The sequence below is a fragment of the Corvus kubaryi genome, unplaced genomic scaffold, assembly GCF_017639235.1.
Source record: "Corvus kubaryi isolate FWS band 111438036 unplaced genomic scaffold, C.kubaryi_AGA036_p1.0 37396, whole genome shotgun sequence".
NCBI classification, from domain to species: Eukaryota; Metazoa; Chordata; class Aves; order Passeriformes; family Corvidae; genus Corvus; species Corvus kubaryi.
The window spans coordinates 24,195,249-24,210,771 of NW_024581135.1; the positions used below are offsets into that span (position 1 = coordinate 24,195,249).

The 15,523-nt window shown below is 39.0% G+C and overlaps 1 protein-coding gene across 1 annotated transcript in view; it reads left to right on the forward strand.

The window, feature by feature from the left end:
* The first annotated feature begins 314 nt into the window (after positions 1-314).
* The window catches only part of PPP1R1C (protein phosphatase 1 regulatory inhibitor subunit 1C), a 49,753-nt gene continuing 34,544 nt past the window's right edge, over positions 315-15,523 (forward strand). Inside the window, exons 1-2 of the mRNA XM_042040485.1 lie at positions 315-705; positions 3,019-3,079. Of these exons, the coding sequence (XP_041896419.1) occupies positions 625-705; positions 3,019-3,079 (142 nt within the window). The 5' untranslated portion in view covers positions 315-624. The remainder of the gene's footprint in view (positions 706-3,018; positions 3,080-15,523) is intronic.

Genomic DNA, 15,523 nt, shown 5'->3' on the forward strand with positions numbered 1-15,523 from the left:
AAGTTTTAAAAAATATTTGAAAGAGCAAAGGCAATTGATATGTGAAAACAGGAGAGTGCTTCTGGCACACTGTAAGAGCGATCGAATTATTGCATCCACCCCTCCTGCTACCTCCACCCCCAAAATCTGAAAACTTCCTGATTTGTGTTCATCAATAATTAAGAGCCCATCAGCAATACTCAGAGGGAGCTTGCATTGCACTTCTGAGCAGCCAGTTAGTAATATACAGTGGAGAGATCCTCTTTTTCAAATCCCAAGGCTCCAGGCCATGCAATGCTAGTATTGCATTTTCAATTAGCTTCTGAGTGAATGCTTGGCATATGTAGAAGTGAGCTGGTACACAATTAGCTTATTGTTCCTTTCAGCTTTCTGCTGAGAGGATCTGAAGGGCTGCTGAAGAGAGGGGAGAGGGGAAAAAAAAAAGAAAATAGCCAAGCCAGTGGCATCTCTGTGGATGTGGAATAAGGGAGTTGCTCGGCTCACGCAGATTCCCGTGCTAAGTCGGGAGTCACAGCTGTTACTGTGGAGCTCTCAGCCTGGCTGTAGGGACGGCGCCGGGACAGAGGCACAGACCTAGTCTCAGGCTCCAGGCTCTTCTCCCATCTGAGTCACCTCAGCACCACGATGGAGCCCAACAGCCCCAAAAAAATACAGTTTGCTGTGCCCCTGTTTCAGAGCCAAATAGATCCTGAGGCAGCTGAGCAGGTAAGGAAGACGAGTTTCCTTCACTGTTTTGAGGGAATGGGGTAGGAATGGGGCAAGGTGTGGGTAAGAACAAGTGATACTTGCGGCCTAAAGGCTGTTCTAGCTTATACTAATGAAATTGTAGATTATATACTCTGGAGGTTATAGCAATGTTGGATATACCTAAAGAGGTAGAAGGATATGTCCTCTATCCAGAACAAGGCTTCTTCACCTTCGGTAGGTTTATTAATGTACATTTGCTGTGCCTTTGCTGTAACTGCACTTGTACCCTAATGCTTACACTTCACATGAATACACTCAAGGAATACATTCTCAACAAATCAAGACAAGTATATTATATGTACCTAAAGCAAAACACAAATTTGATAATAGGTACCTAATGGAAATTGGGAAGGAGATGTCTTATTTACCATTCATTTTAATGTGAGAAAATACAATTGATGTTTTGCACAATAGTCATCACTTCAGTTACTTCTGGTATTCCTCATGGTTTTGTACAGTCTTTATGTAATTTTTACAGTGTTTTACATGTCTGAAAAATACATACATATGGACATCTACCTTACTTACATCCTTGTTGGAATAATGTGTGTGCAATTTTAGGTTTTAACTCACTCCCAAAAGATACACATAATTTTTTATATATATATATATATATATGCTGTGCTGATACATACATATCAGTACAGACATCTAAGGAGGAAAAGATATCTGTTACTGTGTACAGATACATGTAGAGATGCATAAAAAATGGTCACAGGGAGTCTTGTGAGAAAACTGGATAAATCTTAATTAGGTGACCCAGTATATTTCTCTCAGTGCAAATCCTTCTCAAAATTTGCTGCTATTTGGGTTTTGTCTCATTTTAGATGATACCAGGGGAATATTATAACCTTGACAGTTCCATACCATTAGCTATGAAATTATTTGCGCCTTTAGGACAGGTATCTGGTTCCCTGAATATTCTGATGTCATGTCTCTTAAAAGGCAGGCACCTTTGCAGAAAAAGATGAGTTGTGAGTGACCATTAGATGCGAAATACTAGAAGGGTGCAGAAAAGAATTGCTGCGGGTCCTCATTTTGTCCATGGGCACTTCTGAGCTGCAGGGTGTCTGTACCTTACAGAACAGTTCTGCAATGAATTCAAGCAGAATGTGTTCTGGTATTTTTCTGAAATCTGTGAGGACCATAGGATTAGGATTTCCTGGAATTCCCATGGCTTTTGAAATGCTGTAGCCTATTTTCTGCCCGGTATTTATGGGCAGTCCTTTTTTTTTTGTGTGTGTTGAGTTTGATTCCAAGTGCTATACAGTTTCACTGTGGGTGTGTGATGAAATTAAAATAGTAAATTCTACAGTCAGCTACAGTTACACTAATCTGAAATAAACCCATTAACCCTGATGATGTAATTTTCCATTTATACCTCTGAAAGCAAAACCTGAACCCAGCTAAATACAGATGTTGGCTCAGCAAATAAAAAAAGAACAAATACACTGACATTGAGGTTTTGTGTCAGAATGGTTTCTAGCTTAGATGCTCCTGGTCCCTCTCTTAAATTCAATAGAATATTGAGCCTGGAGGCTTTAGTGAAGCAACACAAAGCTTTCAATGCAAATGTGTGCTTTATAGGAGGGTAGTCCAATACCATGCAGTTCAGCCATGGTTAATGGAACAAAAGTAGTTACCCAGATAAACTCTGAAGAACTGTATCCAATTCAGGACTATGTATTTGTATGTAAAATCTGCTGTATTGGAAATACTCTTTTTAAAGGTTTTTAAAGTCTTAAATACTGGAGTGTTTTTAGTTAAAGAACAGTAGTAACAGTAGTAACATATCTGACCACAGTTTAGAATTATAAGTTAGCTGGAAGGCATGCCTGCAATATCAGCTCTGAAATGCACTTGCAAAATATTAATTATTACTTGTGAGAGCTATGGCAGTACTAGGTATTTGCACATACAAGCTCACAAACTACTATAATCATCTTCCTGATGCAAAGCTAAATGTCAGTATTTTAAGATATGACTGATATTTTTCAGCAACACATATCCAAAAACTTAAGGCAAGATGATTACAAATCCTAAAGATATTTTGGACAGCTCTCCCTGTGCCTTTGTTCTCCCAGAACAAGCAGCAGCATGACCCTGATTGCTGTCAGAAAGACAGTGAAGTGCTACTGTTCTTTAAATAGTTTCCTTTTTAACTTTGCCTGGCCTATACTCAGGAGGACACCAGACAGATTTTTTGCTTTGCTTTGTGTGTGTGGCAGTTGATGGGTCCTAATGACTCTCCTCGGTTTATATCTGTTACAGATCAGGAAAAGAAGGCCTACGCCAGCATCACTCGTCATCATGAATGAACACATGCCCCCAGGTAAGTGCCATACCAACATACCTTCTAAACCACTGAACTTGTATACACAGGACTGGCTGCAAACTGGTTTGATTAACTATGTGATTTAAAAAATACAGCATTAATTTTGTAGCACTAAATATCAAATAATGGATCTTAGGACTGTTTGGAGTAAACCCCATGAACACAGGTAATTCCTGGCCCTGAGATGATGTCACTAATTTCAAAATTTTATCCTCTATGTAAATCCTGGTTATATGTGCAAGGAGAATTAATACAACCTAGATCCAGTGCTTCCATCCACAAACATGTTCTTTCCCTGGGTGGAGACTTTGGAGACCCATGAAGTCTGATCTCTAGAGATACCAGGCTGGCTCCAGGGCTAATTCAACCCAAGGAGTTGCTTCTACAAAACAGATTCTCTTCTAGTTTTCCAATAAAACATAAAATGTGGGTTTTCATTATTCCTTCTCAACTGGGAATATGTTGTCTTCATCCAAGAGTCCCCACAGAAGATATTCTGTGGCATGGGATGATTTGAGGTTGCAACATACTTTGTCATATAAATATGACTTCAGAAAGATTCTTTAATAAGCTGTTTAGGGAGCATTATAAACAAAAAACTCCACAAAAAGGGGAAGAGCCTCAGCACTTAGTCCATTGGAACACAGTGCCTACTCTACATCAGACTTGTCCTTTGTTGTGCTCTGCAACATTTTTTTCCTGCCATATCTCTTAGTCACCTGAATATTTTTTAAAAATCTTTTTGGAGAGTAGCTTTCTGTCCTGAATTTCACGTTGTTCAGCTCTCAAAAACAGGGCATGGAAGATCTGCCTTGGACTTTCTTTACCTTAATGGGATTGACACTGTCTGTGTTGCTAGGACTTAATTTAAAGCAAATTCACCTTGACTGTTAATCTCTTTTGCAATTCACTTTGTACACTTTGTACTGTCATATTTCCTTTTATAAACAGATACTTGGTACAATACCAAATCAAAACCAAACAAAGAATAAGAACTTTTTAATTTACAGGAAATTTTACTGTAAACAAAGTGGTGCATGTCTGTTATCACCTTTCCTGCAATGTTCATAATAGGTCTTTAAATAAATCATTTTTATTATGAGTCAGGATTGCTGCAAGTTTCAGCCAACTTCCATAAAAGCCCATGAGTTAGTATTTGTCTGCACTTATTTAGACTCATTTATTTAGATACTATTTGTTTTTTCTAGATACTGGGAACTAGTATTAATGAATGTATTATTTAGCTAAATTATAACCTTGTCCTGTTCTTAAATTTGACCTAAAGATGGATGAAAATAAAAACTTTAAAAGCAGCTTCATTTTCCTGCTCTTCACCATGAAGTTCATGCATGAGGTTCATGCAGATTTCCATAGGGTGTTTCTTGCTTAATTATCAGCAAGTGTTTTGAACAGGGTGTGTGCAGGTAGCTGTGTAAACCTGCTGAATACAAGGACCATAAAACCAGGTTGGAAAGGCAGACAATAGGTTTACAATGGAAGTGCAAATACAAAAAAAAACCTTTGTGGTCTTCATCTGGCAAGGTGCTGCACAGCTTCTGAGATTGTTGTATGCCTTCAACTTTCAGTCAGCTAATCCTAGGGTCTCTTGACACCTTGCTGATTAAACCCTAAAATGCTGATCCATTACTGGATTTTGAATAGAATTCAGTGGGATGCTGAATACAATTTGTCTCCAAAACCAGCAAAGTCGTCACTGCAAATGGATGCAGTTAATAAAAAAAGAAACAAAAAAAGAAAAAAAAAGAATAGTTAGGGTGCTAACTTGACACTCCAAAAAATTGCTTTAGAAGTGTGATTCCCTAGATGAATGGGGAAACTGAGCAGCAGAGAATTCCAGTGATACTGTCAAGGCCACCTGTTTTTTATTAGAGCTGGGGTAAACAAGAGTCCTGTGCCTTGAATTTTACCCACTGGAGTATTCCGCTTCCTTTTTTAGGAGCAAGGGGCTAGTGAAGGATATGCTTGCAAGTTTGAAATGTGTGTCCTATTTGCCATTCTAAATGTTTGGATGCCCCTGCAAAGTTTACTCAAATTATCTAAACTTCTCTTTTTTTGAAAAACAGAGACAGGCATGCTGTAAGAATCAGACTTTTCTATAGCCTTCAATTACAGCTGCTTCTGATTGCAGGGAAAAGAAAGTAGCATTTTTGTGGTATTCTGGTGCTCTGGATCCAGACCCGTCTGGAAACCAGAAGGCAATAAAATGTGCTTGGACATTTCAGAACTTCATAATAAATTCAGCTTGAGTTGTTCTGTAAAAAGATCTAAAAGTTGTTTTTTGCTAAGTCTTGTCATCCATCCCTGATGCCTGTTACAGCTTTGACAGGGATATGTCTTCACCTATTTAGGTTAGGTCAATTGTGCTATAAAGTGAAGATGGAGTATCTACTAAGGCTAAGTCATTTTAAACCAATGACAGCTACTCAAAAACTGTAAGAAGAGTCTGCTTGACTTCCTTGCTTCCAAGGAGACAGTGTTAGACCACACTGAATGATTTAAAGGCAGGTGATAAATGTGACTACAGGAGCTCACATCCAGCCTGTAGCATCACTGTCACATTTCCTCGTGCTCACTCTGGCTGGCATAGTATATAATTGCAATCACAGTCAACAAAAGAGAAATTTGAATTGCAGTAGCAACAGTGATTGAAGTGGACAATAAGAGCTTGTGAAGCAGCATAGCAATGAGTAAACCCTTAACTCAATCCGTAAGTTCTCTGTAAAGTGCTCTTAGATGGATTATGTTACATCTGAGCAGAGAAACTAGAACTAGCAAACTGAGACTTGAGTTATGAAGTTGTTGCTTGAATCTATTGTGCCTTGTTTGCCATCAATGGAGCTATATTTTCTGAGCATCTGATGTTTGATTTCATAATATCCATTCAGTTTTATTTTATTTGAAATTATAAGACCCTTTTACTATCTGTGAAGGCAAAGACAAGTATAAAGTGACAGAACTACACAAATGGGCAGCATCTCATCCTGTGAGGTGGGTGCATGGGTTATTGGGGTAACCCACTCTCATCCTGCTATAGCCACAGTTGCTCTATGTCTGCTTTTTATAAAAGAAACGTAAGCACATGCTTAGTTTTAAAGACATATTTAACTATTACACTACACAAGAGTTTAATCCAAAAATTGTTAAAGCTCTCCTGCTTCCTGTTACCCTTGCAGTATCATTGAAGTCAATAGAAACTGAGTATCACCATCACAACCTTTTCTGTGTACACACAAGCTCCTGTCTCCTTACCCAGCATAGCAGAAAATATAGGAATCTCAGTTCTAATTATCTGAAGTAAAAGTCTGAGCATGCTTTAAACAAGCAGAATATCATAATGCAACAGCTCAAGAAAATGCTGGTAACAAAGTAGAGAACTGATAGCTGAGGGAAGGAAGCACGTCAGACCACAACTCAGGTTTAATACCATTAGGGCTTGCTTTGATCAGAAAACAATGCCAGCGTTCCTGTACAGACTGGCTTTGTCACAGAGCCAACACAACATCAAACAGTCTGGCTGGCAAAGGCTTTTCAACTTATGTCAAAGTGTTCAGTCTTCTTGAAGCATTAGAATATGGGTAAACATTAGGATAAACTTCTCTGTCTCTAAATTTTCTATGTATTTGCTGTTTCCAACTCCCCTTTCTGCTTTGTTGCCTTGCTTGTAATGTAAATGTTACTCAGTGTTTGGAAACAGAGCTGCCTTTTTGGGCTTCGCAAATCTCATTTCAAAGCAGGAAGGGTATATTATCACTGCAAAAGCAGTGATATAATACAGAGCATACCTTCTCAGTGATATAATATAAAACATATCTTCTCAGTATAACACAGTACTTCTGAGCTTACTGAGTGCTGGAAATCATAACTTGAAGAAAAGTAATCTGTACCTGTCTCCAGACAAGGAAGGTGTTCGCAGCTTGTGTTTGGGTATTAGCAGTTTTGCTTTCTCTTTCCTAGCTGATTTTTGGTTACCCAGAAAGGATTCATGCCTTTCAGCTTACTGTCACTTCCCCAGAGCTCTGCTGAGATGCCTCATGGGCAGTCTTGGTATTTAGTGCAGCAGCAAACACAGGTGGGAGGAAAATCTGTCCTTACACTTTTGTCAATTCCATGACAATGCAAAGTAGTTAAGGTTTTTATTGTAAATTGGTTTTAGACACTCCCTGTACCATAAATCTCATTTCCACAGACAGATGTGCTTTTCTGCTGATGCAAACTGTACCAGCACCACATTCTTGATGGGATTAATGTGAGTTGCTTTGCCCAGCGTTAATGTTTGTGACTAATATTAGTTGGATCATGCTTCTAGGTGAATGAATATGTTTGGTTTTAGATCTAATGATCACATAGTTCTTTTTCTTCCAAACCAAAATAAACTGAGCTCAAAAAAAGATCTACTTAGTAGGAGGCAGGTGTTGCCAACCATTGTCAAGCAGTTCTGCTATACTTTCTCAGGGAAAAATCTCAGCAGAAAACTCTTGGTCTCAGAGTTCATGGAAACTGATATGTTTTTCAAAAGACTGAGATTCTGGTAGGACATATTGCTTAGTTTTGTCCAAGAACAAGAGAGTGAGTAAGCCAAAGAGCAGCTGTTTTCAATTGCAAATTTAGGCTTCTAATGTGGTAACAGAGCATTCAGAAAAGGAGTACGTTAGTAAAAACTGTCATTAGCTCTATTTTTTTTTTTGTCAAACTAGTTAATCTTTCTATATGCTAAATGTATATGCCATTTAAGTATTCTGTCCCTTTTTATATCACTCCAGGAGTCTGTGGAGGTATTTAAATAAGCAATGAAAAACATTCGTGTCCCCTCACACCAGAGCACTGGTGTAGCACAGTGTACCTTACCAATGGCACCAGGATGTTCAGAGATCAGGCACTTCTTGTCAGGGCAGTGAGGGCCTTCGTGTTCTTTCAGCCTGTGATGGAAAGGACTGTCTGACACAGTGAAACAATGACATATATAAAGTAAACATTGCATAAGACCTGACAGGTGATAGGGATTCCAGAACAGAGATGAAAATATCTGTGCTTGAAAATATCCTGCTGTTTGCAGGCTGATGTGTGACTGCAAATGTTCAGTGGCAAACAACATTCTTTTTTCTTACCTATATGCACTATGCTTACATGCTCTTTTATTTGGGTTACTCTGAATTTATTCTGCAGTTCAGGCTCACAGAAGTCCCTGGACAAGGCCCAGCAAAAGTTCCTCACACATATGTAGTGTAAATACAGACTCCATGAAAATTAAAAGGAAAATTCAAGGACCTGAAAAAAAAAAAGAAAAAAAGTCAAGAACCTGTGCTTGAGCTGCTCTTTATGCAGCCCAGGAAGAGTGATTCACAGCCTCCAAAAAGAAACTATGGTTTTTTTTTTAAAAAAAGTGGGTTTTTGCATCATCCATGAAAACATTCCATTTCATGAAGATGCTCCATTTTCATGAGAGGATGAGGATTTTATACGTCATTGTCATCAGTTGTGAGAAGAGTTGTTATGCTCCCTGCAGAGCAGTAAGGACAGCAGGCTGGAGAACAAGGCTTGAGTTGGTTGGGATGCAGTGAGCAGTGCTGTGCCTTATAAACTGAGGGTTATCACCAAAACAGCCAGCTATATTTTCACTGTTTCTGAGGTCACAGTAATTCACAAATAGAAACATTCCCTGTGAATATGTTTGTAATTGTGTAAACCACATAGTATGAAACAGTAGGAAACATACACTATTTTATATAGAGCCCAGATAGAGTCTGGACCACCTTTCTAGTCAGAAAACAGTGAAGGGTCTGTCAGCTACTCAGAGACAGTCAAAACAAAAAACTGTTATGCATGTTCTGGTGAAAATTCACTTATTTTACTGACTTCTTCATGTTTATTTTTATCCATGCTTCCTTCCTTTACTTTGTTTATTGATTGACTGTACAGATACATTTTACATGACACATAGCCCGTATGAACTTGTTTCTCCTAGTTGGCTGAAGTGAGTAAATTTAGTCCAAACAAGAATGAGTCCCTCCCATTCACCAGAGCCTACCATCCCTCCATGAGATGGAGCAGTCCAGGGTGCAAACAGTGCCTGAGAAAGCTCTGGAGGATGGAAATAGAGGTTGAATATTCACAACAGAACTCAGATTTGTGCCTACACCAGAGAAGTGGTGGAGCTGAGAGAACATGAAGCCAAAACCCCAAAAGTTTTACTCACTTCCAGTATGGGTGAAATTGCATTAATCCATTACCCTTGTTCCAGCCTTGAATACCCAAGAGATGAATTGAAATACTTTTTTATTTACCAGCGCAGCTAAACTCCTAATGTGTACCATGACTGTACTTGTTCCTCCTGCTCCCTGCCTCCCATTGGTTTTGTGTTGGAAGGGTCAATGTCCGTGGAACTATCCGAAAGTGAATGTGGTATTTTCTGAGGTTGAACCTTGTACTCTTCATCTGTTTTCCTTGTTCCTTATACCAAAGCACCATAGAAACAGCCTTCTTCCACCCCAGGAGATTATTTGCAAATAATTTTTAATATACATGGCTTCACGTTACAGCTCTCCAGCTGCTTGATCATTCAGCGCCAGGCCTGATAAGCTTTTGGAATGTTTACATTTGTTATCACCTCCGTGTATATGGCGCGACAGAGCCGTGCCATGGGTAGGGAATAGCAGTGTGCATGGCTGCCCGACCTGGTGAGGAAGTTAGCTGGACAGATTCTAACTTTATTGCATTCATAAGGCTTAATATTTTGCTAGAGGAGCTCTTAACAGATTTGCCCTGTGCCAAATACTTAGGCACCTCATATAGCTTGTTTTGCTGAAAATTCTGAATAGATGGTGAGTTTTCTCGTTAAAAAATGAAGTGCCTAGGTGTAATTACTTCTTATCATCAAAATACTTAAGCTATATTTAATATAGTTACATGAGCATACAATTTGGGATGCTGATGGCATTTTAAACAAAGAATTTGAATCAAAATATGTCTAGTTTAGCCTATGGCAAGATTCGTTTTTATTTTGAGGGGGGTGTGTTAAATGGCAGAAAAAATTTCAGAGAATATTAGAAATTAAGTAAATTTAAACATTATAAGACAAAAATTTTTTGAATAAGAATCTCAAGATTGTTTTTAGGTTATGTTTAAATCTAACTTCAATAATGTGCTAATACAGATATTTTCAATTTTTTTTTTTTTTAGTTCATATCAGGTAATAAACTAAAATCCATTATTAGAATGTTTCAGCCTTGCCGAGGGGAAAAGAATACAACACAGGGTTTTTCTGACCTCTGCTATTTAGTGCTTAATGCAGCACTCATTTACCATGGTGACGTGTGCAGAATGAATAGATAATGCAGATAGATGAGAGAGAATCCAGCTTTTAGCACTAACCTCGTTATGTTCAGAATATTGGGAAGGGGTTGCACTTAAAGCATCAATCAAGGCAGCCCATTTATTGAGGTTTTAGAGACAAAATTTAACTCTTTATATGGTGTAACTAAAGTTAAAACTTCACTTCAAAATACATCAAAAGTGGGAATTTGATGAATCTGGACCTAAAGCTAGCAGAGACTAAACAAATTGAACATATCAATCCTGAAAGATTTTGCCAACTACAGAAGGCTGCAGAAACTCAGTGAGCGTGCAGGGAGCTGCAGAGCTTAGCTTTGCTTTCCTGTAAGTCTGAGCCACCTGCATCGTCAGCTCGTGGAAACAAGATCAGATGGACAAGCTGAGTTTCTTTTTACAGTAAGCAAAGCAGTTCTAGGGTAGAATTTTCTTTATGTCTATTGAAAGGAGCTCTGTTTTCACTTTCTTCCCTTCAAAATGCTGTTCCTGTGTCTGTATCTAAAATCACTTCTGGTTTTTTTCTCAGATGGCTTTACTAGAGGATCAAAAGACTATGAGAGTAGCAGAATGAAGCACAGTGACATGCTCCTTCTTTGTGCCTGTTTTCCCTGGGATGCATAGCATGCAGATGTCCCACAGAGAATTGATGTGTTGGTTATTCATCTTGTGGAACCAAACTGCACTAACAGAGTCAGCAGTGTTAAGTAGATGAAGGTGCATTGTAAAGGTTGTGATTTTTACCTGACGCCATGTCCTTTGTTCTGATTAGACAGAGGAAGTCACACAGAAAATGAACACGAGCAAGGCAGATTGAAAGTTCAATACAGCAGTGAGCTTTACTGCACCCTACAATATGGCTTATCCTGGTACCTGGACATCCCATAACCTAAACATTTCTGCACTGAGCCTCCACCACTTAGTGGCATGTAGTGATAGTATTCCCTACAAGTCTTTCTGAAGTTCCTTGCCAAAGCTGTTCTCAGGTAGTGGTAGAAAGCAAAGATTTGGATGAACTTGGCCACTTCCAAAGAGTAGCTTCTCTGGGATCAGCTGAAGCACTTGTTCTGCCTCTTCCCGGGTATATTAGGATCTGCAGGGCAGCTGCAGAATCAGGGAGCCATTTAACCTAAAAGCCCAGCTTATTTGAAAGCAACGTGTTTGTTACAATATTACTAAGTGCCATTTTGTATCCTTTTCGCTTTGAAGTGGAATTGTACTGATGAACTGAAAAAACGGGGGGCGGGGACGGGAATGAGGGGTCGGAAAGAAAAAAGAGCTCTCACTTTAAAGAATTGTGACCTGGATGATTTTTTTGATCCTGAACAGCATGAGGTTTTTACCGTCTGTTTTTAAAATACAGTAGACAGCAAGCAGGCTGTTACTCTTTCGAAGTGTGCTTTCAAGCCTCCTGAAACGCTGGTGCTGGTGTGTGACTTAGGCTTTAATGTGGACAGCATATCCCACAGGAGGGTGTGGAACAGCTCATTCCACAGGAATCACAGCAACGTGTTTCTGATTGTGACAGCACAGATGGAGATGTGTAAAACAAAACCCAGGGTCCCCTCTGTCTCTGGTATGTAGTAAGGTCAGTAGAAATTCTGAAAAATGCCTTTGGAAAATTACAGCTGATTTATTCTGAGCTAACAATGATTGCCCTGGGCTGTTCCAGCCCACCTAGTTGTGCCGAAGGCAAGAATGAGATTATGGAACCTTGTTTTGCTGATTCTTTGAAAGCTTGGAAAACCCAGCAATGGCTTTCCAAAACTGATATTTGCATCTTCTTTTCTGTAAAAAGGGTCCTAACCCCCAAGAAGAACTATTATTAGTAGCTGACTTGATTCCCATGTAAGATGATACATGTATGTGAGGAGTTCTCTGCATGTGCATTCTAACCACAAGCAAGCCACAAGCAGTTGGCCAGGACTAGCTTTACAAAGCATTCTTACTGAAATCCTTGAGGTATTATTCCAAAAGGAAGGAAATTGCTAAGGCAGCAATAATAATCACTGGCTAAGGAAAAATTTTATTGTTTTGTATGTTTCCTTCTCCCATGGCAAATGTCACTTTCCAGAATGTACAAACACATTCAGATAGGATACTCTTTTAATGTTTTTATGAGATATAGCATGCTAAAGAAATGTTTGGCTGGAGGTTTTTTGGTTTTGGCTGCTGCTGCTGGTTTTTATTTTAGAGCTTAGAATATTCCTGCAGCTCTCAGCCGAGAAAGGAACCACTCACAGTGATAGCATTTGCAGCTGTAACACTGATACAAAGATTGTGATCGGTAGGTCACTTCTGAGCCATTTTCCATCACAACTGATTCCTGCATATGAAGGTATTAGAAAATGGTTTCAAAGTTTATCCAGGGATGTGCTAGCACTATATTTCTGGTAATAATGGATTTTACTTCACGATCTTTGCCTCAATATTGTATTTTGGTCCTTGCCTCAGTATTGTATTTAGATCTTCAGCCTCTTTGGTCATTTGAACCCAGACTGAACCTACAGCAAGCAAGCAGATGTAAAGTAGCACTTTATTAATACTATTCAGTGCTACTGATGGACTCACAACCCTGGGTAGCTGTCTTTTCAAGGTACTTGTCTTCCGTCTGCATTTGAAAGTACTTAATGACCATGCTAAGTCTTTTCACAAACTCACAACATTGTGATGACTTCTTCAATGTACAAAATAATCACAAGCTGCTTGAGAAGTTTTTTGAGTATGAGCGTTGGGAATATTTGGTTAAACGGTAGCAATTATTAACAAAAATTTAGTAGTCTGGCAGTCTCTTTTACTTGGGCACACTCATTTCAGACTCGTGTTTCTGCTCTGAACCTCTTTCTCTGAGTATTTGCCAGCAGCTTCTCAACAGCTCTGGCCTTCTTATAACCTCTCAAAAACCTTTTTTATCTGTACTGCTTTCCTATTTCCTTCATGTGAATCTTATCTTTCACTGCCAGGTGTCAGGCCAGGTGAGGGTGTGCTATGAGTGTGGAAACTGCCCTTGGTCCATACAGCAAAGATGCAATCTTTACTGATGTCAGAATAGACCCTATGTCAGTGTAACCTCACAATGAGGTGAGTTCTCCTTCTACACAGCAGGACAACTTGGAGACAGCATATTGTGATTTAGGCCTACTTTGCAGTCTTTGTCCTTTGTCTTGTTCTGTATCTCCATGAAAGTCTAATTTTCTAAGGTTTCCTTGTAGTTTAGTTTGGCCCTCCAGCACTGCCTGGGGCTCCCATAAATGATGGCTGTCCAGTTCCCTTCTGGTTCATGCCAGAAAATCAGTATCATTCTGGTCTGCATTTATTTGCTGCAAGAATAAGGGATTTTTTTCTAAAAATTTTTTGTGTATTTAAACCCAAATGGGAGATTTTAATCATTCTAAGTAACTGTGTACAAAAGGGTCATATGTAGATCATCATATATCTTTTAAGTCTTACTTTGCTCATTTTGAGACCTGAGTTTACCACTAACTTTCCTAATAGACCAAGGATTTTAAATTTCACATCACTAAGCCCAGCAGTTTTCCTCAGTTAGCCTCATTTATTTTTACTTATCTGAATGTATTAACCTGGACTTTCAATGATGTAGTGAATATTGATATGACTATTACTTAGTTTAAATAACGAGCATGAGTTTTGACTAAAACACAGTTTACATATAGCTGAAGTTCTTTCCCAGTTGCACTAAATCTAGAACTAGCTTATTAAATGAGAAAGTATTTTGCCTTTTTTTTCAGTTTTTTGGGGTTTTTTTTTAACCAATTCAGGCTGCATGTATAGGATAAAATACTGACTTTTAATAGCAAAACTTGCTGAAACCTATGGCCCAATCAAGTCAGCAGTAAAATGACTCTTTCACTTCCCTCCAACATTCTGTTCTGCCCAGTTTGTTTTGCTGGTGCAGGATTTGCACCAAGCATGTGTTGAACTCCTGTGGGACTCACTTTGCCTGCAACACCACTCAGCTCCCCTTAACACCCAGCAGAACAAGGGACTGATGAACTCCTCTTGCCAAGAGTCAGACCATAGCAGACACCCCAGATTTCTGATTAACTCTGTCATGCTGGAAAAAGAAAGAAGTAATTTGCTGTTAAATAAGTGGTATCTTTTTGGAATGAGTAAATTTTAGGGAGCTTTGAAACTATGTGGAGGCAAACCCTGATCCAGAGCTTCTGCCCACAGTGACACCCTGTGGTCCTGCCAGAGGTTCCTCCCAGCTCTGGTGCCAGGAGTTCACACTGGTCAGCTGCAAATTACATTAAAAGTTTAGCTCACAGTCATTCCTGATATTTTAGTGAGAGATTTTTGTTTGGTCCAGAAAATGTCTTATCTGAGAGATCAAAAGAAAAAATAAAGTACTTACCTCCTCCTGGTTAATCTTATTTAGTCAGTCATTCTTTGGAAGCTGTCTCCATTTCCTTCACCAAAGAGGAGTTAGTGCTGCTTAGAAAGCAGCTAGAAGAAAACATCTCCAAGGCTAGCATTGTTTATATTGTGAATTAAAGCCAATCTTTACATTAGTTGTCCAAACAGAATGTTTATTTCAAGTGTGTTTCTCCTTGGGTTGATTACTTCTCTAGGAAGATCTGCCAGCTCTCTAATTGTCCCCATATCATCAATCCAGGACTTCACGTCAGGAAGTCTGTTCCCTGTGCTTGCTCACCTGACCCTCTCTCATGGAGCAGGACAGACCTCTTGTGTTCCCAGAAAATGAAAATTCTGCATGTCAGTGCTTTTTTCATGACAGGTTTTTCCACAAAACCTGTTTTATGTCCTGTCATTCAAAGCCAGGACAGTACCAGAATAAAGCCTTACAGAGTTGGCAGCAGCTGGAAGACCACAAAGTCAGGCAGAAATGCAACTTCAAGACATCAGGCAGAAAACTTAGTCCTTTTTTAAGAAGGGAGAATATAATTAAGTTTTAATTCTCTTTCAAAATGTATTTTGAGAAGCTATGTTTGATTTATGGGACTTATTTAGTATTTGTCTTATGTTAACATTTATCATGTATTTTAGGGAGGGAGAATGAAAAATTTGGAGCAAAATGCTTAGGAGAAGGATGATTTTTGTGCTTGTTGTAATAAT